The sequence below is a fragment of the Balearica regulorum genome, chromosome 14 (assembly GCF_011004875.1).
Source record: "Balearica regulorum gibbericeps isolate bBalReg1 chromosome 14, bBalReg1.pri, whole genome shotgun sequence".
NCBI lineage: Eukaryota > Metazoa > Chordata > Aves > Gruiformes > Gruidae > Balearica > Balearica regulorum.
This window is the reverse complement of record NC_046197.1, coordinates 18,476,972-18,503,499: the sequence shown is the minus strand read 5'-3', so window position 1 is coordinate 18,503,499 and position 26,528 is coordinate 18,476,972. Positions and strand designations below refer to the sequence as shown.

The 26,528-nt window shown below is 42.4% G+C and overlaps 1 protein-coding gene across 6 annotated transcripts; it reads left to right on the top strand.

Annotated features, from left to right (window-relative positions):
* The first annotated feature begins 249 nt into the window (after positions 1 to 249).
* Positions 250 to 24,291, top strand: UBE2B (ubiquitin conjugating enzyme E2 B). Of its 6 annotated transcripts, XM_075766225.1 has the most exons (7): positions 250 to 387; positions 8,620 to 8,723; positions 19,963 to 20,043; positions 20,758 to 20,783; positions 21,840 to 21,929; positions 22,826 to 22,914; positions 23,726 to 24,291. In XM_075766225.1, the coding sequence occupies exons 3-7, from the start codon at positions 20,018 to 20,020 to the stop codon at positions 23,852 to 23,854; spliced, it is 360 nt and encodes a 119-aa protein (XP_075622340.1). In that variant the 5' UTR covers positions 250 to 387; positions 8,620 to 8,723; positions 19,963 to 20,017; the 3' UTR covers positions 23,855 to 24,291. The 6 variants fall into 6 exon arrangements, with proteins under 6 accessions (XP_075622340.1, XP_075622336.1, XP_075622338.1 ...); XM_075766221.1 differs by lacking the exons at positions 250 to 387; positions 8,620 to 8,723 and adding an exon at positions 12,503 to 12,668; XM_075766226.1 differs by lacking the exons at positions 250 to 387; positions 8,620 to 8,723 and adding an exon at positions 13,373 to 13,503.
* The last annotated feature ends 2,237 nt before the right edge of the window (positions 24,292 to 26,528 follow it).

Sequence of the window (26,528 nt, the reverse complement as noted above, 5' to 3'; positions counted from 1 at the left end):
GTTTCTCCTTTGGCATCGTGTGCTCTTCAAACTGCAGCAAAATGCATGCTATGAGATAAATAGCAGCTGTATTCAAGTGACTCAAGGGGAGATTCAATTTCTGAATTTTGAGAGGATGTTTGTAGATCTGATGTAATTTTGTCTCATCGCACTCTGCGTAAGCTTTCTATGCAACAGAACAAAGGAAAGAATTAACAATGAGTCCAAAATACTTACACTAGGAAAATAACTTTTGTTTCAACAGCTGGTGCAACTTTTTCTCCACGAAATCTAAAGAATGCCATTGAACAGAGGTTGAAGAAGTACAGCTTTTACTGTCAGTAACACCCCACAACCAACAAGAAAGGATATCTGTTTGCAACACTTCAAAGTAACGCTTGACCTAAGGTACACTTAGTCTAATGCAGTCTCTGAAAATCAATGTTTTCACTTGGGGAAAATACACTTCTGCAGTTGAGCAATTGTGGCATGTTTCTTAAACGCTTACCCATATATGCAATAAAATAATTGACAATAGTAATTCCTCTGCAGAAAATCATTGAAAACAAACAAATAGGAAGTGATGGCAAAGGGCAGAACTGTTTGAGCTGCATGGTTGGTCTAACTGTGCTAGATCCTCTTGCATAGCCCATGGCTGGTGGTGCTGCAATCTGGACATGCTTTCAGCTGCAGCAGTAAGTGCAACAGGTATTTCTGACTTGAGTAGTTGTTGCTATATTACTCACAAAAGCACCTTTTTTTTTTCCAGTTTTCTTCCAGCAATGAGGTTCTGTGTTAGGATTTCCCCTTTCAATGCTGTTAGATTTGCTAACTCCACAGTGTGGCGGGAGGCATACAGCATATAGGCAAAGAACTACTAATTTCCCAGGGACAAAGCATTTAAAAGCAGAGATTAGTTGATCATCTGGTTTTCTCTGACCGCCCTTCTAATGCCTGATAGTTGTTTGTATCTGAACAAACTGAGCACGTTTCTAAAAGAATTCAAATTCCCATCTTTTATGGGGAAAGTGTCAAATTTTAATACCAATTCCAGCATAGCATGTTCCATCAGTGGGCTTTGCAAAGTCAGTACCACTTCCCAGATGAGGAATCCGACGTGTTCAGCAATGAGATGATTTACCCCAAACCATCTCACTCAGCAGCACAGTAGGGAAGGAACACGATCCAGACATCTAAGCTCATGTCAGATCCAGTTGGCCATTTTAAATGGAAAATATTATTATTTATTCTAGGAGGATTTGCAAGCTCTGCCCCACTCACATTTTTTTTTTCTTTTTTTTTTTTTTTCTTTTGAGCCTCATAGATACTGTTTTACTTTCTGGGATCATCAAGGTATGCTTTTACGTTTCCTGAGCTGGGATGCAGTGAATGAAATGTGCTTTTCTGAGCTCTAACTCTAACCCCTAGCCCATGTAAGCTTTTTCTGGATTTGGTGACTTTAAGCCCGCAGTTACCTACTTACCCCTAGCCCTCAAAATAAATTTTTAGATAGGATTATATGGGAAAACGCATTAGGAGAGGAAGAGATTTAAAAAATAGCCTAGCATCTAAATCTTGATGTAATCTCTTCTAATTGTCCCAGTATTTGAGCACAGGGCACAGAGACATACTAGTCTAGTGTTGGTAAGGATATCCATGTGTAGGAGATACACTTTACAAATACTTGCAAATTTATGAAGCATTCTGAAGTGTTGGTTACACCCGGGTGATGTCATTAAAGGTTAATCTACAGTAAATCTGCTTTCTTCAGAGGGCCAGCGTGGCTTTTTCACACCCACACGCGATAACCCATAAAAGCAGCTGTTACAGTTAGTATCTGTCAGCAGCGCTTTATTAATCCTGCCACAGCAGGGGCATTGCTCCTCCATAAACGGGCTGGCAGAGAGCAAAATGGAAGGGCTGCACTGTCCTGGTGTTTAATACACAATGCAAGACTAAATAAGAAGGAATTAAGATGTGCCCAAATTGTCCTTATTTTGATGATGTGACTTTCTGTTGCCATGAAATGTATTCTAAAACTGTCTTCATATTTAAGATTTTCTATTGCAATTGCTGAATTTAAGTAGTTGCCATAAAGTAGCTACTATAAAGCCATAAAAGAAATATTTATTTAAAACTTAAACACAAAAATAAGGTTCTTTATTTAACATTGTTTATTTTTAACATTCTGGGCATTTAACATTTCATAACTTTCTTCCACGTCTTACTATCTAGCTTGGGGTGTTTGTACATTTTTTTTCCAGCAACATCAGTGACCACCTGGAAAACGCAACAGAGGAAAGATAATGAAAAATTTTAAATATGTGACAATAAATAGGAAAAGATATTGCGATAAGAACTGGAATTTGCTTCCTAACTCCTATGATAAACTAAGGCTTCTAGACTTGACTGCTCATAAACTCTTCCAGTTACCTTATTGTATTAGCTTTGCTGCTCAGCGGGATTTTTCAAATACTTTACAGACATCTCGCAAAACCAGATAATGTAATAACTGAGCAGAAATTACTTTTTTAAAAAAAATACAGGATGGATGAGAACCCCACTAACACTTCCCATATAGCCCTGATACCAGTTTCCGTATAAGCCAAACTCCCACCAGTTTCAGCTAAACATGTGGAACAGCAGTTTAGCACACCTCCACTGGGTATTTTTCTAGCTCCAGCTTCTTTTACCGCCTCTGCAGGTAATTTATCCTTAGTTCACACCCAGTGAATGCCAACAATTGAGGATACTGCCTGGCCTCTTGAATCACGCTGTAGTTACTCAGCTGTTAATGTGTAACTGTTCATCTTGCTCCAGACCCATCATCAATCAGGGCTGATAACAGAAAACAGCGAGGTAACTATAAAATACCTATTAATTTTCTGTTAGTTTTTATGTTCTCTAAGTAGATTTTCCTCCCAGAAACACACTTTTGGGTGTTTTCCCTAATCTTGCATTATTACGCAGATTCCTCATATGTTATCTATGTATACTAATCCCTGTAGCATGCCATTAATTCATAGTAAACTCAGTTAATTTAGACATAGATATTGGAGAAACATAATTAAAACACGACTACAGTATCATAGCTATACAATTACTTTTTATTATTATTTATTTTTTCTTTAGATACTAGACAGGCTAAAATAATTGTAGGGGGTTTCAGTTTGTAAAGCCAGGGTTGCAGTTTTGTGTCCTGGGTGAAGCAGCTCTGCTTTTCCCTGTGCCCCTCTCAGTCTTCCCTTCCCTGGCCACTGTCTCACTCGTGCCACCGCATCTTCATGAGGCTGTTGTGCAGGGAAGGGATCCAAGTTCAAAATAACCATCTTTGGTCAGGTTATTTTAGTCCAAGTCAAGTCCTTGACCGGGTTCACTGCACAACCCCACATGCAATTATGCCAGCACAGCGTAGGGAAAAATGCGGGACTGGAAACAAACAACATGACTTTGGGCTGCATAAGGCAGAGCTGCTGCCAAAAGAAACATTAATCAAGCTGTACTGAATATTTGTTTTGAAACAATTTTGAAGTAAAGTTTCAGAACACTTGTAGATGAAACATGTTTAGTTGCTGGGATAAAAAGCTGTAGCCAAAGCTAAATATGGCTTCTAATTATACAGGATAAACAGATACAAAATTAGACTCTATGAAGTCTAAATAGGTAATTTCACAGCGAATATTTAAATACTAGATATTTAATAATAAAAAACATTAATAAATACTTTAAAATCCTTCATGCCTGTCATCCTGCTTGCCAATCTACAGCCTGTAGCTTGTTTAGGAGTAAAGGGGTTTCCTGGACCATGGTGGACCACTCACTCTCACATCTCCTCACATCACTGTAAAAGTACACCTAAAGTAGCTTTTGCCTAAAATGTCCCTTCTCACTTTTTCACATTAGCTTTATTTTTGTTAATGACGTGGGGCTGGAAAACCTAAGAAACAGAGGTAGTTGTGAAATGATGCCCCGTAAAAATCTGTTGTTTAAAGTCTGCATATAAGAAAATACCTTTTGTTCAAAGTGTACGTCATGTTTTTCACCTGGCAACTGTTTTCCCTTTAAATGATAGAACATTAAAACCTGAACTAAAAATAATCCTGTTGGCTGTTCCAGTTCAGGAAATTTCTATGAGCCAAGCTTTGTTGTTTTTTCACGGAGTTATTCCAAGTGTAAGTCAGCTCAGCAATTGCTGACTCCACAATCATTAATGGTTTTGTACAATCTTCATTTACTTTCATTTTTGGAAGCTATGACAAAACATCAGCTGGAACACTCAGTCCAGCGTTTTCTTAACATACCTGGAATAAAACAGCAGATGATCACCTGCAAGAGAAACATTCTGTAATATTGCACAGACCCCCAAAAGAATGTCCCATATTCTCTACCTGGAAGATCCTTTTACAAGTGAAAAAGTTTTTGATGCTGGTGTTTAAAACCACCTGTAAAATACAACCACCATTAGACAGGAAAAGTAGGAAAGTATCAACATGAGAAGTATCTGAGGTTTGATCCTGCATGCATTTTGCCCCCTGCGCTTACTCTAGCTACAGGCATGTAGTCTCTAGTTCAGCAGCATGGTTAAACCTACAGTCCTGTCATCCTGCTATAAAAGCGGGTTAAGTGTGTGCTTGAATCCGGTCCAGTTGTAGTTGAATATGTGCTCAGCTGTTCTGCTAAATACAGATGGAACACTGAATTGAGGTCCAATCTAAAATATCAAAATACAAGACGGCGGATTAAAATCCTGCAGACTTTGTTCTGTTTAATTTTGGAAATACTGCTCTGCAAAATCAACATTCAGTTTTCCACTGCAATGATTCTGATTTGATGAAGACACCAGCCAATCCAACATCAGTGTGTTGTAATTACAGTGACAATTTTATGCAGCAATAAATATTTTAAGAAAAGCAGTTCTCACCTTCCCAAATCCTGGACCATTCTGACAAGCATTAAAAATAGCACTTCTCATCTTTTAGTAGCTCTACATCTTTGTTAATACCTCTGTGCTTCAAAGGAGAATTTAATTTTGTTTCTTGTAAGAATTTCAGCTCTGGTAAGAATCTGACAGCAAAAAGTAAAAAGATCTTTTAGTTATATTAAAGAATATTTTATCTTAAAATTATATGCCAGTATCTAAACTAAATTTGTTGTTTAACAACTCTGAGAGGCAAATACCTCATGAGTAGTTCCAAGGATGATGCCAATTGTACGTGTTAAAAATGGAGCTTGTCAGCAAAGGACACAACCGATAGTTTCAAGTCCTCTGCAACAAAAAATACCAACACTACATCTGCCTAAAAGACATCTGTAAATATAGCACTCGTGTCTACAGTTACCCTGGGATTTCTCTGTAGCGTTTTTATATCCTTGTTAGAAGTGGGTACAGTGCTGACATCTCTCCTGATGGAAGAAATCCCGTGGATTTCCAAAGGCTCCACAGCCACACCTGCTGGCTGGTGGGCTCAGCACAACACAGATGAAGCAAATAGTAATTTTTAGAGAAATCACTCCAAAACAATGTTTACTACTGTATCCCACTATGATACCCTCAGTATGTCATAAGAAAAAATGTTAAACGTTTTTTCACAGGTATTATAAAAAGTGCTGTATGGAGGTTCTTGTAAAAACCTCTTTGTGGCCACGCCGAGCATTCCATCGAGTTAAAAACTAGCAATTGCATTTCCTAAGCTGCCAGAACCTGTCGGCCTTTCTTAACACATGAAAAGGTGATTGCATGTTATCAGCTATTTTGTCGGTGGAGTTTGCTTTGCTCAGCCTCTGTCTGGGTGGCAGCAAACTGGTTTTTCTTCCCTGTTCAGTGTGTGATTTCTCCTCACTCTGCAAAGGGACAGATCTGGTGCTTTTCCATGATAAAATGTATGCCTCCTGAGGAGCAGGCTCAGCACAGTGAAGACTTGGCCAGTGTCTCTGAATCCACCCTTGTTTGTGTAGGAGAACATATAATTAACATATAATTAATTTTGTGAGAGGCTTTACAGAACTTTAGGGAAGTATGGGCTTTTGGAGACCTTTCGGGACACAGTAAGGCCCCTCTGAATATCTCTGCTTTGCTGCACACACACACAGCAAACCGAGGGCAGTTTGCAATCTAGAGGAGTGATTAGTTTACCAGTGTACACATAGTGATGAATTTATATCTGTTTGTATTATATTAGATTATTCATAATTTCCTATCATTAGGTTATTAAGAATCTTTTCATCTCATGCTATTTGGTGTCTGTTCTCTACTTAAACTACCTCACAATTTTTTTGTCATTGCACCTACTTCAGTAACATTTAGGATGCTTGGATCTTATTCTAGTGCTGTGTAACCTAGTTCACGGTTTTTGGCTCATCTTTCTGAATTGGTACAGCGGGTGGGTGGAAGGTGAGTTATTATTTTAGCTCCCAGTTCTAGGGTAGGTAAGGGCCCCAGAGTTTTATCTAAATTATACTGGAGAAAATATTCCCTTCAGGAGCACTCTGCTGGTGGGGGACTGTCCCAAAATACTCCTCTAATTTGTAGATAGGGGTTATGAATGGACTACCAGGATAGCTGTGGCGACTATACATTGACTCGGGGCTTTTTCACCTCCCGTGCTGCCCCTGTCTCTCTATCACCGATGATCTGTCCCTATATCTTTATTTCCAAATTGCACTTACGTGTGCTGCCCTACCTTTTATGTTTCTGTGGATGTGATTCACATGCACAGAGCCTGAAGTTCTTGCAGTCGTGCAGCTTTTGAGCATGGAATAGGAAACAAGAGATAAGTACTGTAGGATCATCAACTTATATCTCTGGCCAGCCAGGAAAGTGCAGCATCTCTGACTGCAGATTCTTCCACCGACACATAACACCTTCTCTGAGCATTTCAGAAGATACAATGGGTTTGCAGCCCAGCGCAGGTTGATTCAGGGTCCCTGCCAGCGGTGTTTCTAGAGCTGACGTTGCCATGTCCGCTTGGTATCTCCATTCATACGTTCCTCTCTGCATACCTGAAGGGTATCACCCAACTTAAAGACTGCCTGCTTGGAGCTTCTTAAATTAAAGGGCACAGGTGAGAAAGGTAGGATCCCTATCCAAATAAACAGAGACATTCTTCAATAAGCGGTTTAAACATCTAAGAGTTTAATTATTGCCTAAGTGGGGTGATTATCTGAGCATCTTTGCTTCTCTACATTGGCTGTTCGGATGAAAAACAGACTCTTCTAACCTAAGCAAATAAATCAGATGTCTGAAATAGATGGGTTCATACCCCTGCTATATCATGTCCTCATTCAGAAAGAACATCCTCCATCCCTCCGTTTCCATTTCGCTTCCAGCTCCCACAGCTGGATGACAGTGGCCACTTCTGAAGTGGCTCACTGGCTAATGTTCCTTCATGCTGTCTCTGTGTAATTCCTCTTAAACATGTGAAACCTAAAAGAAACCCAAATAAACACACCAAGACAAAATAAAATAAATCCTCCTGGAAGCTCTCTAAATGTTTATGAAATGATTTTGAAGGGTTGCAAAGACTTCTGAGGAATCAAAGTAGCCTAATGGATAAACTGCTTTCCCTTTCTTCTCTCCTACACTTCAAAGCTCCACTTCATTTTAAGTATTAAACGTAGTTTTCATAACTTAACACCTTTTGAAAAATGTATCCGTAACACAAAGGCAACCCATCATCAACAAAATCAATGACTCTGGAGATTTAAACACATTTCCCACTACAACTCTCAGAGATTTGGAAGGACATAACAGAAACAGAAAGGGAAGGAGTAAACCCTTTCCAATGCTGTAATTCAGCCGTGGGAGGAAAGCTTGGCCACTGGTCTTTCCTTTTCCCCGTTCCCCTCGAATGAATGAGATCCTTCATTTCCCTGAAGCAACTGCATTTTCTATTGCCAGAGAAAGAATGAGTCAGAAAAGCCTGCCGCTGGTGAAAGCTTCACTGGTCTTTAATCAACAGAGGGCTTCATCATTTTTTGTTTGAGTTTTCATGGTGTTAATAGGTTATTAGAAATGCCTGGTATCACCACGAGCATTCTGGATTTGTAAAAGAGCTTTTTGCTTGCCATTTATTTTAAGACTTAATGAACAAGCTCTCTTTGTGGAAGAAGACATTTTAGGTATGCTCTTAAAAATGAAATAGAGCAAGCTGGTAAAAAAGAAAATGCATCTCAATTAGATTATTCTTCCTCCATCTGCTCTCTCAGATCTTTTTATGACAGGAAATTGTCTATTGGATTTTTGATTTTGCTTAATGGAAATGGCAAAACCTAAATCCATTCCGTTCCCACTGACATCAAGGGAAACAAGATTCAATGTCTGAACAGTAGCATTTTTTTTAAAAACCATTAGTGTGTGCAACTGCATCTCAGTGAATATAGTAATTATAACATCAGTGAATTTAAATTAACTTAAATACTTCTGAAACTGTGGACTGGCTCCTTGGCCTTTCCAAAAATCCCAACTTCTCTAATTAGCAATCTCTGATGTGCCACATTCTTCATGTGTGGACATCCTGATTAAACCCACTGAACTCCTCGTACGAGTTAGGGTGGCAGACTGTAACTGCATGGGGTTTGTAACAGAAAATAGCATCTCCAGTAAGGCAGTGGGCTGAGGAAACCTTTTCCTTGCATTTGTAGGAGGCTGGACTTCAGGAAGTACCATCCCTGAAAAACCCGTCTCTTTATCAAATACTCTGAGGAGGAGGTGCCCGACTGCTTGACAAAAAGGACATTCTGAACAGGTAATAAATCAGCTTGTTAAAACAGATATAAAGATTGTATACCATAGCCTTATTCTAGTATCCCCATGGGGATGGCTGAAATACATTAAAAATCTCTCATCTGCTATCTTCAAAACCAAAATGAATCCAACTATGCAACACTGCTGTACTCCTCTCTGTGCTTCCTCTCTCAGAGAAGAAGGCAATATAAAAGCAGATCCTTCCCGCTGACTCATTCTGCCCTATAAACTATATTTGAGGTTTGAGAATAAAGGAATTATCCTGGCTTGTTAAAAAGCTATTTACCTCCATGTTTATAGTTTAACATTACCAGAATAACTGCTGCAGTGCACTGTTATTGTTATTACTAAGAATAATAGTAATCAATATCTAACAGCATGAGTGAGGGCATACAGACAGGAATTATCACTCCTCCCCGCAATTCCAAACCTCCTCTATGGAATAGTAGGTGGACAATAGCAGAATTTTATAAAATACAGAATAAAATCTTTAGTGGGAACTAATAATACACTTGGAAAACCCCTAACACTTCCAAGTTACCCTGTTGTTAACCACATGTGCTACATTTCTGAAGTTCCACATCTTTCTTTCCGGATTTTTACAGCATCTTCTCTTGCACTGCTCCTTAGGGCTCTTCAGACAACCCTTGTCACCAATTGTCACAACACTGCTAGACATTTTTGATATGGATAATATGGAAAATCATCTGCAGGGCAAACAGGCAGAGGTTAACTAGGAGTAACATAGATCACCATCTTCTAGAGAATTAAAAAAAAAAATAATCTGTTTGGTTTATACAGTAGCAGTACTGTATTTAAAGCTTAACCTTGCACTGCTTTCACTGACTCTGGAACCAGAGCATAATGGTATCTCTGATCCACAACAACAACAAAACCCTAAATCAGTTTAATAAGAAATGGGTTCTGTTCGTTTTAATAAAAGGCAGTTCTCAAGGCATGAAAGCATGGACTGAAAAAACCCACTCCTGCTACTTCAGAATTGACTCTGCGAGGCACACAGTGCCCTCATTTCCCAAAGTCATCAATGCCCCGTTACTACTACAATTAGCAACTGCTTAATGTAGGTGGTGAGTGAAGGAGAGCAGGATTGCTGCACAGTACAGCACAGATTTCCACACGGTACCTCACCCAAAGGCAGGACAAACCAAAAGTGGTTGAAAGAGATGAGACAGCACGAGGTGGGAGTCAGGAAGGATAAGCAGGTACTGCAACGGCAGGGAGGACAGCTGGCAAGGCAGTAGCACAATGGGCTGGATAAAGTCCTGAGTATTTTTAGCTTTTCACAATTTCAGAGATGGGTCCAAATACTCTGCAGCGGTACTACTACCATCCAATCCGATCAGCTAGTCCGATGTCTCTAGTTTCAGTCCTGCAGATCATTTCAAACCAATTGGAAGTCTTAAACTACTATTATGAAACAAAACCTTTTTCTCAGTAAAGAATTATCACAAAACACTACAAAAAATAAGAGATGTGATCTGAAAGCGATAACATTTTATTTATGTTTAATCTTTCAGGTGAGTTCTTACATCATTGTTGTGAAGGTACTCGATTGCTTGGACTACCTGGAAAAGGTATTTTTAAGCCTTTTGTTATCCAATCCATGGCAATAATGCTCATCTGGAATTGTATGACTGATAAATTCAAACAGCAAGTCTTTTTCTCTGCCTAAATACATGAATCAGGTTGACAATATTCTTGCGATGAAATTGTTCTTGGTAAAAGAAGAAAAACACTTTCTACCATGGCTTTCCATTTCAATGCATATAGACTTCCTCTTTGAAAGTCTGATAACAAGAACTATCATTTGCTTAATTAAAGATTGACATTATTTTGAAAATACACCAAAAGTCTTTGTTTCTGCCCCATCAGCCTTCCTCCAGTATTCCATTGTATTTACCAACTTATTTTTCACAATGCATCTCCAGGCTCTGAACTAATACTGCTGAGCCAGGAATACAGCAAAATAAATGAGCAGCTCTTCTGACTAGCTTAAAAATATCCTCTTGAATGCATTCTGTTTATACTAATAAATCATAGATAACTCACATATTAAAAGAATCACATTAAAAGCATGTACCATTTCACATTGAGGTCCATTTACCATTTCATTTTTACATTACTATCTGTTGATATTTTGAAGCAGCTTTAGCTTAAAACCAAAGTGAGTTTTAACTCAGTACAGAAGTATCTGTCCTTTTAATTACCATAATTTTCTTTCTTTCTTTTTTTTTTTTTTTTTTAATTGAGGGCTACACTCTCTGTGGTACCACATCTCCTAACGACCCAGGACATCAGTCTGCATTTAGATGTAAGGCCTTAGAACACACTAACTTTGAGAGGAGTTGAGGGACCCATATGGCAAAATGTGCCATTATGTCTCATTAAAAATTGATAAGAAGTAAATTTTTAAAACAGCCAGTTGCTGCAAAGAGTGCAAGTGGGCTGAATATACAGCATAAAAGTAAGAATCCAAATTTATAACCTTGTAATCTGACTACAAGTTGCTGTTCCCATGCTTTGCAGAAGTTCAATTAAATCAGAGTGAGCTCATGTTGGAGCTGGTATCTCTGGCCAGGAGAAAATCCAACACAACCTACATCTGGACTAAAATTCTTGCAGCACCTCCATAGACATAGGTCTAAACCTAAATATTACCACTGAGCTTTTAGTACCATAACAATGCTGAAATATCTTTGCGAGGAAATATTTGTAGATAATCCCTCTTCTGTTTAGGGATGGCCCAGAACTGGTATAATAAATACACCACCCCTTTTGCAGCCAATGTGCTCTGAGGTTCCTGGGAAGAGAGCCAAGGCAAAGTGATGTCATCCCTGACAAAAGAGGCCACCTGGGGATGCTGGGGCAGGACAGAGTGTGAGCTGCAAGGCTGACCTTGGAATTCCAGGAGGAGAAGCCTTTCAGGCCGTTCTGCCTTCCCTCTCTGATGCAGCCGAAGACAGCCCAGAGCTCTGGGGCAGCACCACCACCCCAGGCAGGGTGAGCAGGCACAGTCTTCCACCGCTTAGTTTAAACCCAGACTGCTTTTGCCAACATAATTTCCAAACTTTGTCTCCAAATTTTAAACTTGCTTTAGATGCTCGTATTAATTTGGCAGCAGAATTTCAGAGACAATTCGGTTTCATGCTATTTTGTGTGCAAAGCAGCCTACGAGTCACCACATACCCTGGCAACGATGCAGGTCGAGTTTTCAAGCCATTTTCCACTTCTTTTATACATTTAAAGCTGCTAACCTGTGGAAACTTAACTTCTCATTGTGGTTTTGTGAAGAGATTTTTCTGATTTCTCACACAATATTTTTACGCGCGCTGTCTGTCCCGTGTCCTCGTGCTTGCACTTCACTGCCGTTCCTCAACTTCCCTTTGACAAGGATCTCGCACGCTTTCATCTAGTTTTACTTCTTCACAAAAGGACAAATGTTTGAACTAATTTGAGGCACGTACACTTCTTTAAACATATATTTAAAGACAGAGGAGTAACACCTGAAGGCAGCAGCACTCACACTACCCTAAATGTTTCTGCAAGCCCTTGAGGCTCCCAACCCCTCAGTCCAGCTGTTTTTAAACATATATGGGGACAGAGAAGACTCGGATATCTGCGTTATCGCACGGTTCCAAAGATGACTAATCGTATTTTCGAAAGCGGCCCTGGGCCCCGCCGGGCCTCCCGCACCGGCCGGAGCCGCCAAGCCCCGATGCCATGGCAACGGGCGGGGCGGTGCCGCGCTGACGTCAGACGCACGGCCGGGCGGGGCTCCGCCTCGCGCTCCCTCAGAAAGGCTCTTCCCGCCGGCGGGCGCGGAGCCTGAGGGTGTTACCGCTTTCTCCTCAGCGGGAGCTGGTCGTTAAATGTGTCTTACTGGGGCAGACGCGGCTGTCTTTGCCCCCGCGGGTCGTGGTGTCAGGTAATGGAGAGTGTTCAGCAGCGCAGGGCTGCTAGTACGGGGTAACTGCTGCCCCCAGAGGCAGAACTACCATCTCCTTCCTCCGTTCTTTGCAGAAATAAATGAGTACTTTCATAAAATTTGAGGGGAATTCCTGTAGGATTTTTGACAAACCCTGAAGCAGGTGGCCGCGTTGAGCCTGTGGAGAAGTGAAGTCACTGGGAGCAAGTGTTAAATATTGTTAGCCGGTGTAGTGGAGAGAGGGAGGCAGATCTGGTAGCTCTTGGGTTTTGTCGTGCTTCTAGCTCCTGTTGGTACTATGTTCTTAAGTAAGAGCACGCTTCATTGAAATACAAAGAATAATCACCAACAGTTTCCTGTCAAAATAAGAGGCTAGGTTGAGTAGGTCTATACAGGGATTTTTTTCTGAGTCTGGTATTTTTCTTGAAAACTTGAAGTGGAGTTAGAGGCAGTGACAGACACAGAGGAGGCTCTGGAAGATGAGCTGTGAATTGGGGTATGTTGAAGTAACACCCTTAAATCAATTAGCTGTGGGGGTTCAGAGACTGCTTCTACCTCTGCTGCTGTGTAGATTAAATAAGCTCCTTCATTCTCCTCTGTACTCTGGCACCATTTACTTGGTCCTGCATTGGAGCTGAGGGTGAGCAAATCAATCATTTCTTTGCCACATGACCCGGTGGATTATCTTTGTTCCCAAGTGCTTTGGGAAGAAGGATCCTCTCTCCTGAAGAACAGTGTAGCACAGTGCGTGGCATGGCACCTGGCATGGCAGAGTCTCCCATGTCCCTCCTTGGCGGCTGCTGCAACGAAGGAGAACAAAACCAGTTTCTAACAGGTGATTCCCCAGTTTTGGAGTCCTGGGCTTGGCTGATGTTGATATAAATAACTCTTCCCAGAGGGATGCTGCAGCATGAGAGAGTGACCTGGAAAAAAAAATGAAGTTACTAGGAGGATGTATTGTTTTAACAGAAAAGCAAGTAGTTTGCTTTCACTGGTACTCCTCAAGCTTGTCATCTGATGGGACAAAGTTACCTTGGAAATGTTTAGGTTTTGCAAAATGCTTACACAAATATGTAGTGTTTACTTAAGGTTAATATAGAACAACTGTGCTGCAAAATGCTACATTTTTATTTACTGTAATCCCCTATCAAATATCATTTTGGTGAAAAAATAGGGATAAAAATGGAACTTGAAACAACTTTCTGATCAGGAAGTTGTACCTATTTCAGTACTATTCAAGATGTTTGCAGAAGGAAAACATTCATTCATGTTTTAGACTGCACACTGTGTAAGGATGTCTTCCAAGTTTTTGAAGCACTGTTACAGTTGTAAGTTGCACAGAAAAAAAACCCCAACCCTCCAGACACCAAATGAAAAAGTTAGTTCTGAAATTGTTGTTTCCACCTGGCTCTGGAAGTCAGTGGGTTACAAGTATAGTATGAATTGAAAACATTTAAACTAAAATACCTGTAGTAAAATTAAACAGTGATGCATTTAAAGTCATTAAGCAAGGAAGTACTGGAAATAATTATCAGTAGATATAACTCTAAAGTGATTTAGTGCAGATTTCATTTTGAGACATATTAAACCACCTTAGCAAGGGCAGAGCCTCTCTTACAGTGGGACTGATTTTTTTTTTGAACTATCTTAGGATATAGTTAACTTCATGTTAAAACCTTACATGTGCCATACAATCAACAGAGCTGAAACTGCAGATTTCTTTTTCAGAGGGAAAAAAACCAAAGCTTTATTAATTTGTTAATAAAACTGTTAATAAAACTAACCAGCCACACCTGAGTAACTGCCAGGTAGGATTAAAAAAAAACCCATTCCATTAGATCCCATCAACACCCTGTTCCCCGGTGGTGTCAGAGGAGAAGAAATGGTGTTGCTGTTGACATATTGTTGAAAAAGTTAAATCCAGCATAGGATTTCAGATTTAATTCTTGTTTGTGCCTGATGTTTGAGGTTTGTTTTGATTTTTTTTCTCTGTGCAGGCAGTGAGTTTTGGCCTGTGGGGAGAGTTTAGAGTGACTTGAGCTTCAAAGGGTGGAGAGCTGCCCTTCAGGTGGGGGATGCTCTCGCTGGACAATTGCAGCAGAGTGTGCATTAATAGTGAAATAATTAAAGTTCTTAAACAGATTTTAATTATTTATACAGGTCCGAGCTTGCACTTGTTTTTTTACAGTCTGCCTTCTCCCTTACGAGTTAGCTGGAGCTAAATATAAACTGTAAAAGGCTGGAGGAGCAGCAGTGGAATGTAAAATTAAAGCGTGTGTGTGATGGGAGGAGGAGGAAAATCCAGAGGAGAGGATTACTTGGCAGGAACCACTTCCCATGAGCATGGGGGTAATGTTTCAGTGGCTGGGGAAGGATGGGCTCTTGTTACCGAGCTGCTTCGAAAAGCTTGCTGCTGTGCAGTATCAGGATTTATGTGAATTCCTATGGTTATATCTCACTTTTAGCACCTGATTCAATTTTCAGTGAGGTGGGATGTTAAGGAGCGTTGAGGGCCTAAGTCCTTGCAGGTAGAACCCTGACCCATGTGAGGTACTGGTTCAGAGCAGCGTTCGGGTTTGTCTGTGTCTGAAGTAACCTGTGCCAGCGGGGCTGCTGCAGCGCGGGCTTGGCACCACCTTTGGCAAAAAGCGGTTATGAGCTTTGTGCTATATTAAACCCAGGATCGATGTTCTTCAAGCACAAGGGTAGCCGGAGGCAAAAGAAATGGGCAGAGGATGAAGACAGTGTTTATTTCTGTCACTTCGTTACGAGTCTCATGATGTTTTGACCTCTTTAAAATCGTCTGAAAGAAAGTGAGGAGGCAGGCATGATCACACAAATCCAAGTTCTGGGGTTAACTTCTAAGGCTCCAAGTAAGAATTAGGTCATGGCTTCAAAGACATCTGCTCAAGTCTGCTGGAGTAATAGGATTCTCTGGTTCCCCACTGCCTTGATCCAGAGCACAAGCCCATGGAGTACTTCTGACCATACCCATTTGCCATTACACCGCGTTGCCACGTAGCTTACATCGGCCCTTCCCTCCCTCGCCCCCCGTGTACACATAGACCGTGCCTGCCCTCAGCCGCATCGCCCTGGCTGGAGAGGCTCTGCGCTGCAGGGACACCCTGGCTCCTGGAGCCATCTCCAGGCCCAGGTTCTTCAGCAGCTCCAAACCCAAAGCAGAGCTGCTGTTTCTCCGCTGCTGCACTGTGCTCTCTTTGAGCCCAAAGCTGTAATTTGGGGTGGGGTGGAATATGTCTTCCACGGGGTGAGGCGGTTCTGGTGCACACTCGGGAGCCAGGCACTGCGGTGTCCCAGCCTCTTCCTAAACGCCTCCACCCGCGTAGGTAGCGCGGCCGCCCGGGGCTCCGCGGGCGCGGAGTTGCCCGCAGGCACCTCCCCTCCCTGCTGGGGTGGGCGGGCCCGAGCCCGAGCCCCGCCCCTTTCCTCCTCGTCGCCCGTGACGTCGACCCCCCCGCGGCGCGGCCCGCCCCCCGCGGAGGGAGACGCCATTGCGGGTTGTTTGTGCAGGCGGCGGCGGGAGGCGGCGCCGCGGCCTCTTTCCCCGCGGCGATCATGTCCACCCCGGCGCGGCGCAGGCTGATGCGCGACTTCAAGAGGTGAGCGAGACCCCCCCCGGCCCCGCCGCTGGCTGCCCCACGGGGAGCGGGTACCCTGCTCGGGGGACGGGGCCGGCCTGGCACCGGGGGAAGCGGCGCCAGGCTGCGGGCCTGATCCTGCCGTTTGCGGAGACGGGGCTCGGGCTCGCACCGCCGGGCTGTCCCGGCTGAGGGGAGAGAGCGGTCGCCGCGGGCAACGACACGGCGAGGAGCCTCTACGGGCTGCGCGGGGGGTGGGTGGGTGTGGGGGGGCGGCGTGTCCCGGGCCGTCCCTGCGGCCCCGCTCCTTTGTGCCGGGGACGGGAGCTGGCGCGGAGCCCCCGGATCCTCTCCGGTGGGTGCCACGGGGCGGCGGGGCAGGGGCGTGCTCCGCGCCAGCGGCCTCGGCTGTTCGCCTCTCGGGAGCGGGGGTGGGAAGTGCCGCGGGGAGCCCTCCGGGGAGGCCGCCCCCGTGCCCGCCCGGGTGAGCAGTGGGGTCCCGCCGGGCAGGCCGGCTTTGTTCGTGCTGGGCGCCGCGGCCCCAGCCGCCCGCCTCGCCCGTGCGCCGACGGCTGGGGGCGTCTGAGGATAAAAGTTGAAGCGGTGCCTCCAAAACAAGGGCAGCCCCCGGCCTCCCCGCCCGCCTGGGAAGGGCGCGGGTCGGGGGAGCCGCCTCAGGAGCGGCACCCGACCCGCCGGGGGGCGGGGCTGAGACGGTGAGATGGGGGTTACCCGGGCGGGAGTCCGGCTGGCGAGGGAGCGAGGGGTTTGGGAATGTTCAGGGAGGGTTCAGGCTGTCGGGGTTAGCTGTGAGTATCTTACCGGTGCCCTTGCCCTAGGAGGGCCCGGCGGTGCAGAGCTGGCCGAGGCCGAATGTTTGTGCCGTAATTCCCGCCCCTCCTTCCCTGTCCTCGCACAAGCTTTTGAATACCGAAGGTGTTTGGCCCAGTTTTCTGAACAGACCAGGCTGTAGATGCTTTTGAGGCTTGTTGGGCTGACAGTCTCTGAAAATAAGTACAAGTCGGGATGGACATCTAAAAATGAAGTGCAAAGAATTAGCAAACACTTCATTTGTCTGTATGTAATAAAAAGCAAAATGCCCTTTAATGTTTTTATGCACATGCTATTCTAAGATTTTAAATCATGGGGCGTCTTTTGTATAATATATACGAACTGCTAAAGAAGCAGTTATTAGTTGTACTCTTTTAAATGTTAATGATTGAGCCACAGGCTCTAGAATAATTTATTTCCAGTCTGACATGTAAACACACTTAGAGAGTGGGGAAAAAGGTGGGGGGTTCTTTTGTAAGCTTTACAATGTGTCGTATGATTTCTCTGGACTGGAGTTGCTCATAAGTTATTGGAGGTGAGTCAGCTTTGATAGTGTCTCTTTTTTTAGCATAGCGATGTTATACCAGTACCTGAAAATACATCAGTAAACAGTTGACGCGTATTGTAGTTGCTTTCTGTGACCGCATGTAAAACTACGTTGGTATAAGCCTGATTTGCGAATCTACAAAAAGTTGGACGTTTTTGATATGCGGAGCCTACCTCTTCTGTTGTATTTGGGTGTTGGCGTTTGCTAAGTGGGTGTTGCTTGATTCCTGTTCAAATCAAAACAGGACATTGAGTCTTTCTTTATTGTATTTGATGACATAGATGACATGAATCAGTGATTTATTTTTTTTCAGGATGAGGAACTAAGTAATTTTTCAAGATTGTAATCAGACATGGTTTTGATGATTTTATAATCTTAGAAGGACTGGTTTAATAACTTTGAAATTTCAGGTGGAGCGGAGACCTGAAAGCTGTGGAGTAAAGTACACAAAGTAAATCAAACTTACTTACAAGTATATGATAACTTTAATACCCCAACATGTATGCAACTTTTTCATGTCAGTTTTCTTAATTTTCTCTTTCCTACTGTTATATTTTTGTGCAGTCTTGTGTTAGTTGTACTTCATACTGAAAAAGCAGGCCATGTGCCGTGAACTCTAATTCACTTTGCTAAACTCCTTTTGCATACTGTGATTGTCAAGAGCAGTGAAGAGAGAACAGTTCTGTCTTCAAAATCAGAAGATCTTGTGTTCTCTAATTGGTTTGACTAAACCAACAGAAAAATAAGTGGGGTGTTTTTTTTATTTTTGCTGTTGGAAAAGGGGCTACAAATACTACATTTTCCCTAGCTGTTAAAGATTTCCAAGCCCTGTTTGGATCAGTCTAATTTCCAGTCCTTGCCACAACCTTTCTGTAGTTAGACCCTTTGACAGCAGGGTGCCCGTGAGCTTTTAAATTGATCTAAAAACCAAAGCCATCCTTCAGATACATTTGTCAGGGTGAATGCTTAGGCATTATTATTGGCATGCAGGCTGGCTGTCACGTAGGAAGAAGTCCCGTTCCTGCTCTCCCTGACCAAAATAGTAGGTGGTTTATGCTGTTGGTACTAAGTTGTCTGAACTGTGCGTGCTTGGAGAGCAAGGATGTAAACACAGAGTTCAGAGGAGATCTGAGCCGCAAGCAGAGCGAGCCCTGCTTCTGGGCTGTCTCTGTAGGGCAATGTCTTTGCTCAGCGTCCATGTACACATACAGTTTTATCACAGACTTAAGCAGTGCAAATGCAGGAGAATGGACCGGCTGTATATCAGTGTCAGCTCTGAATAAATCTGCGTTTACACACCGACGTATAGTTAGAGTTTGTCCCTCAGTCTGTAGGGCTTTCGGTGGTGACTTGCTCGTAACGCTGTACTGTGATGTGGTCAGACCTCATGTTAACGCTAAAGAATTGCTTTTGAAGCAAGGGCAGTCACTTAACTTTCTTGACTGTTGCATAACTCAAGATGCTGAATAGGCGGGGTGGGTAGGAGCTGTCACTGAAGGGGGTTGATGGGCCAAATTGCTCATCAGGGGATCAGGGCTTGCTGGTTTGTGTTGGTCAGGGTCTTGGGTGGTCCTTAAGCAGAAACGTTGGTACGCAGAAGCTGGGTATCTGGATCCTAATCTTTGGTTGCAATACATATTTATCTGATCCAAGTTTATGTGGCTTTCAGTAAGTAATGTGCTTTTCCCCTAGTCCGAGGATTAAGGAACTAAAAAGAATTTTAAATGCTTCAACAATTACTTTAGAGATAAACACATTTGCTGAAGTGGTAAGAGGGAGCAGTACACAAAGTTGCTCCCTTTTGAAGCAATCGGATTGCCAGTCAAAATAGGCTTATACCAAATTTAGCTGCATTGCGTGCACGGATCTGAGAATGCAGGAGAAGCTCCACTGAGAATCCCTTGCGCTTAGTCCCCACAAGTGTGCTGTGTAAGTGTCACTGGCTGGTTTTCAGCTCCTGTTTGTAATTTGCTCTCTTCATTGTAGCAGCCAGCAGCAATTGCTTTTTCATAGTTTGTTGTGTAGTACTGTAAATCCCAGCTGTACGTGGTGCTTTAAATTATTCTTAGAGTTAATGCTTCGCTCCCAACACACTTAATCTAACCTGTTGGGCTGTTGTAGTGCGTTGATGTAATACATGAGAAAAACCTTGATGTGGTTTGGCTTTTAGAGTATTGATAATCTGCATGTAATGCTTTGTGTATTCTCTGACTTTGAGAAAATACTTGCAAAATCTGGATATTACTGTTAAATTCTACTTGCAGGTGGAAGAATTTCATTTATATAAAGCTTGTCATTCTATATTTGTAATTCGTAGATTGCAAGAAGACCCTCCTGTGGGTGTCAGTGGTGCACCATCTGAGAATAATATAATGCAATGGAATGCAGTTATATTTGGGTAAGAGTTTTTGATCACTATAAAATTCTGTATCAAAGGGCTAAATATAATAAAACCCGGGTTTTGTTTTTTACGATGATTCTTTTATGTACATAAAGTCAGGAAACTTAGAAAAATGACTAAGTGTGCTGTTGCAGTAAAAATCTGTTTTCAGTGGTAATACAGAATGCAAAGGACAGAAAAAAAATTAAAATTTGTTCATCATCTTTGTTGAATAAAGCTTGCATATGGCTTAATAAATAGGTTAGACTGTGTAGGAGTTGGGCTATGAAAAAGCAGGCTTGCTCTTTAAACTACCTAAGAGCCGCATGTTCTTGGCCATTAAATCCAGATGTATTAGCAGTGATTGGATTGATTCCCAGTGGAACGAGGTACAGGTTCTGTCTAGGAAGTTACATTACGTATCCTACAGAACAGGAACTGGCTCGGTATCCTTTCATAAAACTGAAGTATGCTTGCTAGTAATTTGCTCGTTAATTCCAATCTAGTTACCTAAGGCACATGTATTGTTTGGGATGATGATAAAGTAGGTATCTCCACTAGCAGATTGGTTATGGGGAAGTGTCTTAGATATGACAAAGCTCTCAGAGGTTGCCTCTGGATGCTTCTCTAAATATTTAAATTGTTGCCTCTACCTATATATAAATTTATTGTGCCTGTTTAGAAGTAGGTAATGATGATTTTTAACTGGAGTTTATTTTTAAAACCTTTCAGGCCAGAAGGGACACCTTTTGAAGATGGTAAGCAGCAAACTTTTATGTCCTCTGTCATTCTTACAAATATTGCCAGTATTAACATTGTTCTGCTCTGAAGAAATAATAGATGTTATCTGTATATAATTTGGAACAAACCAAGCAGGTGAAGGAGTAAAGTGGTGTTGGCTCTAAAAATATGTATTTTGATGGAAGCAGCGTCTTGTTGTAGAGGTTGATGGTTGGTTAGAAAGCTACAAAGCAATTGTTTATGCATAGAACACTAGAGCTTTTAGTGGGGGAAGTTGGTCTCGTGCTGCCAGATGTGTTTTCACATCTCCAGAGCTAAGCACAGCAAGACAGCGTGCTTTTCTGGTTTCATCTCTGTGGCATGTTTGATTCATCTCTCTTCTCCTAATGAAGAACAGGTGAAAAATCTTGAATTGTTCTGAATATAGAACTCAGTGAGGGGGAGAGAATACCAAATTTGTACATAAACATGAAAGTTGGTGTGTAATGAACCACCCTTAGGCATATGAGGAATAAGGAGTTTAATAATTATAGTATTATTGCAGTAATTGGCAGCAGATGGGTTTTTCTCTCTGTTGGGCTGGAGGAGTTACAGTAACTTATTCACTGATCCATAATAAAGGTTTTCAGTGAATCAGTCATGAGCTCCAAAGTCAGAGCTTGCTGATTATGAAATTCCAATGTTTCTTTGCTGGCACCACAGTCTTAATGAAACACCTTAAAGTCACTGAAGTCCTTGGAACCGGCATATCGATTCACAGAAAAGGGGGAGGGTGGTGGGATAATTGATGTTGGATCTAGCTACCTTTGCCACGTATACAGTGAGCCTCCAAGTTTCTACCTAGCTGCTGCTGCTGGGTTTATTACTGTCACTAAGTAGTAGTTCCATAGTTCCATTATCATTTGAAATATATGAAAAGAAACCAGACTCAGTCTTGTTTGTTTATGTAACAGTGAGAAGAAATACTGATCATGGAGCACATAAATTAACTTAAGTTGTATATGTTCTTGAAGGTGGTTTTGTGGGGTTTTTTGTTGGTAGTTATCTGATTGCATTTATGTTTGTTTGGACAGGTACTTTTAAACTAGTAATAGAATTTTCAGAAGAATACCCAAATAAGCCTCCAACTGTTAGGTTTTTATCAAAAATGTTCCATCCAAATGGTGAGTAAATCATTTTTATTTAGCCATAATACCCATTAAATATTATAGTGTGGTCATGTATTCTGCAAAGCTCCAGAATGCTTTACAGCTCTCCATCTCTCTCCATTGCCACCTCCCAAGTCGGTGTCTAGGACAGCAACTGCTTGATGAAAAATTAAGAATTATGATGCTATTAAGGAGCAGCTATCTGTCTCTTTCTAATCAATATATAGCCTCAGTAGCAAAGCCTGTGAGCATTTTCAGCAGCAGCTGCACTTAGGTTGGCTTAAAAGGCAATTCTGGTTGCAGATTCCTGCATGCCTCTGACAGTTTTTGTAATTTGTTGCTTTTTGTTGGCACGAACAAGCTGGAAAACTGGGGTGTAGGAGTTTGGCCAATCTCGGCTTCGTACAGACTCTGGTATTAAGACTACTGATAGGTATCCAGGCAGAAGCAGGATTTCAGGCACACTTTTCAGTATTTTCTGTTGTCTGCCTTAGGGTATCTCATAGTGAGTGTAGAGTATGTGAAAACGGGGCAAGAACTCCCTCCCTTCGCATGTGAGTCCATTCAGACCCTGAGATGCTTGGCTGGTGCAGTGGATTCCACTCCTGCAGTGAATTCCTCACCTCTGTGTGTAGCTGGGCCGATCACACGAGAGGAGTAAGAAACCAGGTCTACCGTAATCTTTAGACCTTCCTTCTTTTCTTCTTAAGTGTTCTGTTACTTCCAGGGATACATCTTCAAAATACAAGTGTCAAACTACGTAAGATTGTCAGACATAACTGCTGTCCTCTTCCCTAAAGCATTAATTTAAGCACAGACTGAATTGGAACAGTAACCCTGCCTCGAACAGTATGTAATGAACAAACTATAAATGTTATAGTTTCTAAATGATATCTATGTTGTATTTGCAGTTTATGCGGATGGTAGCATATGTTTAGATATTCTTCAGAATCGCTGGAGTCCAACATACGATGTTTCATCTATTTTAACTTCAATTCAGGTAACTTCACATCTGTTTTAGCAAATTATGTTGTTGCTAGTCTGTATTCTAGAATATGCAACTCAGTGGTGGGGCTAGCACGTATCTATATTGAGGGGGACTTCAAATTTCTGAGTTAAGCGGTTGCTTTTTAGATCAAATAAAGGTGAAGGTGCTGACTTATGTAATTAGTTATTTTGAGGTACAAAACTGCCATTAGTTATTTTTTACAGGAAAACAGTAACTGCTTTGGATTCCTTTTAAACTGCTTTTAGTCAAGATGGGAGGTCAGATGTAGAAATTTGCCTAGTGTATGAAACGCTGTAACCTTTCTCATGAAGCCTTGCCCTGTGAAGTCATCAAGGAGACGAGGTTGCTGAAATCTGCTTTACTCAGAATAAGTGAAAATGGTCTGGCACGGCAAAATTGAACACTTTTCCTCCTGTGATTGTTTTTATTTTTCTACAGGGAAGTTTTGTAGGCAGCATCGTAAGCTCCATCTTTAGTCCTGAATGACAAAAGTTGTGTAATTACCAAATAATCAATTAGTATTGTGCTGCTAACTGGCACAAATGACCGTGTATCTGTTAGGTTTGTGAACCTAGAAATGTACAGTGCTGATGCTTCCGCAATGTGTAATTTGAGGTTCAGTAGTGTAATTATGGGTGCCTAACCATGAGTTTAACTGTTGTTGGGTTTTTTTCAATTGGGCTCTTCTGAGTCACGTTTTTCTCCTGAAACACACGTGATTTGAAAGCTGCAAATTGATTTTTTTTTTCCCTTATTTAAAACGTGTTGGTTTGTCTCACGTTTTGTTTTCCCCTTTTTACAGTCTCTGCTTGATGAACCTAATCCAAACAGTCCAGCAAACAGTCAGGCGGCACAACTTTATCAGGAAAACAAGCGTGAATATGAGAAAAGAGTTTCAGCTATTGTCGAACAAAGTTGGAATGATTCGTAACAGCTGCTTTGTTACTCTCCATCCTCATAATCATTATGTACAATTTAACTCTCAATAGAAAGGCTACCAGAAATTTCAAGTGCCACAGTTCTAAGAATTTGCATAAAAACTCATTTGCAACCAAAATTAAGCCCTCCAGTTTAGGAAACTTAAACGCTTGTGTATCTTGATTAACGTACTTTTTATTGCATGGTATGAACTAAGTTATTGCTACATAAATTTGTAATATATCCTGTTTGTATTTTTTTTCCAAGTGTATAATGTTGGTGTGGAGTTTTCATGACAGAATATACACATTTTGTAAATCTGTACTTTTTCAAATATTGAATGCCTTATTTTTGAATTCTTTAGATTTTTAAATTGGAGAAAAAGCACTTAAAGTTTTTATATATAAATATTTCATGTAAAACTGTTAAATACATAACCTTAGTGCAAGACATTCTGCTCTCACTCTGTATCTCTTTCAAAGGGCTCAGTTTTAGTCCATTTTTTCCTTTTGGTACATGCTGATTACACCATGCACTTTACAAACAGAAAAGTTAATCCATGATGTAACTGTCTGCACTAGATGTCTCTTCTTCTGCACCAGAGCTCGATTCTGTGTCCCCTCAGTTGTATGAGGAAGAGAAGTATTGGTAGCTGCCAACTTGCACATGGGGAAACAGATGTAACTATTTTGCTACAAGTCCCACGTTAAACCAGCAGCAGAGTTGCAAACAGGACCTGGATGACCAGGCTTGATGATAATGTATTCCAGTAACTTTTATTTTTCAGGGAGATTGTATTTAGCAAGTTGTAAAATGTTGTCATCGAAAGCCGTCCTATATTCACATGCTGATACTGTGATATGGTTTTGAATGTCTTCTCATAAGTGAAGAGGTGTCCTGTTAGTTTCCCTTGCGGGTAGGGAAAAAAATTAATCAATGGAAGAAAACGTGCCTGCAGATTTAATGGCGTTACTGTTTGGAACTTGGCTGCGTACCACGTGGTCAGGTCCCGTGTCTGTATTGCAGAGGTTCCACATGGTCTTAAATTGCGAGTTTTAAAGAAGAATGGTTTGGGGTTTGTCAGTGTCGAGGTGGTCATTTCTTACTGTACTCTGTGAGCCAGGCTGGATGGCTACAGTAAAGAAATGGGCTTTTTTTGGTTTGGGTTTTTTTTGGGTTTTGTTTGTTGGTTTTTTTTCTCTCAGCAGCAAAATTGTAATCCATTTGTCACAATTCCAGCCAGCATTACACGTGTATTAAAACCCCCAAAGCCCACACCAAAATGCAATGTTGCCTGAAAAGCAGTTTATTTCAGCTAGAAAAGGTTGTTTATTCGCTAAAAGTCTCTGTTAATGCAGTGGAACAGGAATATCGATTTCTACCTCATACCTGCTCAGAAAGTTGCTCTGTACTTCACAGGAGCAGCGCTGTGAAGTTCCGGAACAGCAATTGGAATATGAGTCAAACTGTTCTCTGTTAGTAGCTTGTGGAGCAAAACTATTGTACCTTAGGTAAGAGTTGTTAGAAAACTAGTTAGCGTGCAAGGGCTCAGAAACACTAGTGCAAAGCAATGCTAAGCTGCAGTCTTGCTAAGTCAGTTTGCTTTCCCTGAGTCAGTGAATTTGTGTTTAAAAATTCTTCAGTCTCTAATTGTTAACAGAAACCCGAAAGGCTCCACTTTGCCTGTTGACTACGGTGAAGTGATGTTAACGCTAACAAAGCAGCGTTACACAGCCTAAAGGCAGCAGCGATGCGAAGATTTTTGTTCTCAAATATAATACGAAAAAGCTCTCTATTTCTAAGAATTAATCTAAACTTTGAAGATTATTTTTTTTTAATTTTGCCTCCTGTTTCAGTATTTATTTTTGTTCCTTTGACATGTGCTTGAGGCGAGATTTGCCCTTCGTTAGTGTCCACGCTAACCTGATTATTCCTGAACAGCCAGTTTAGCCCAGTTACAGATGGATGAAGCTCAGACGCTGGGTTTATTCCTGGGATGGGGCAGCGTGTGCCTGAGAAACAGAACTGGCGCAGGAGGAGGTTTGAGGCGTGATCAGTGCTGGAAGCCCAGCGTGCCTGTGCCTGGGCAGGGCCCGTGTGTGTTTGAAGGTGTGAGAGCGTTCCCTGGTGTAGGCAGGAGCCGGAGCCTGTTGAAGTCTGACTGGAAATCGTGTGTTGATGCTGTACAGTGGCTGTGGAACCCGGCCGGGAACAGCCCCACTGCGGGATCCCAGGGATCCCAGGTGGCCATATGCTGGGAAAGAGGAACCGGCGTCCCTGGGCTGGGAGTCCTGGAGAGCAGCGTCCTGCCCCAGAGCTTGCGACTTCTGCGCGCCCTCCCAGAGCACGCATTAAAAATAATCACACAGCGTGTATTTAAATCCGTTAAATCTTGATAGGCAATTTGATGACCAGGCAAAAAGCCCGTTGGTTACGGTGCAAGAGCCTAATTTACTGCTCAGCCTGACTAAGGCAGCGTTCCGCCGCCGTGCTCTTCCCACGGACGCCCCGCTGGTGCTGGCCGTCTCCCGGGCTCGGGTTCCCCCGAAGCCGGCGCACGCCGGTGTGCGAGTATCCCCAGCGGTCGGGTAGGGCCGGTGGCGCTGCCCCGCGCTCCCCGGGCCCCGCCGTCCCCCTCCTTTCCCCTCAGCCCTGGGGCCGGCCCGGCCCGGCCGGCAGGAGCGCCG

Excerpts from the sequence above, each read along its gene's own strand:
- UBE2B (XM_075766221.1), top strand. The coding sequence starts at position 12,613 with ATGTGTCTTACTGGGGCAGACGCGGCTGTCTTTGCCCCCGCGGGTCGT. Across the intron at positions 20,784-21,839 it reads AGGGACACCTTTTGAAGATG|GTACTTTTAAACTAGTAATA; the intron begins GTAAGCAGCAAA and ends TTGTTTGGACAG. Across the intron at positions 22,915-23,725 it reads CTATTTTAACTTCAATTCAG|TCTCTGCTTGATGAACCTAA; the intron begins GTAACTTCACAT and ends CCCTTTTTACAG.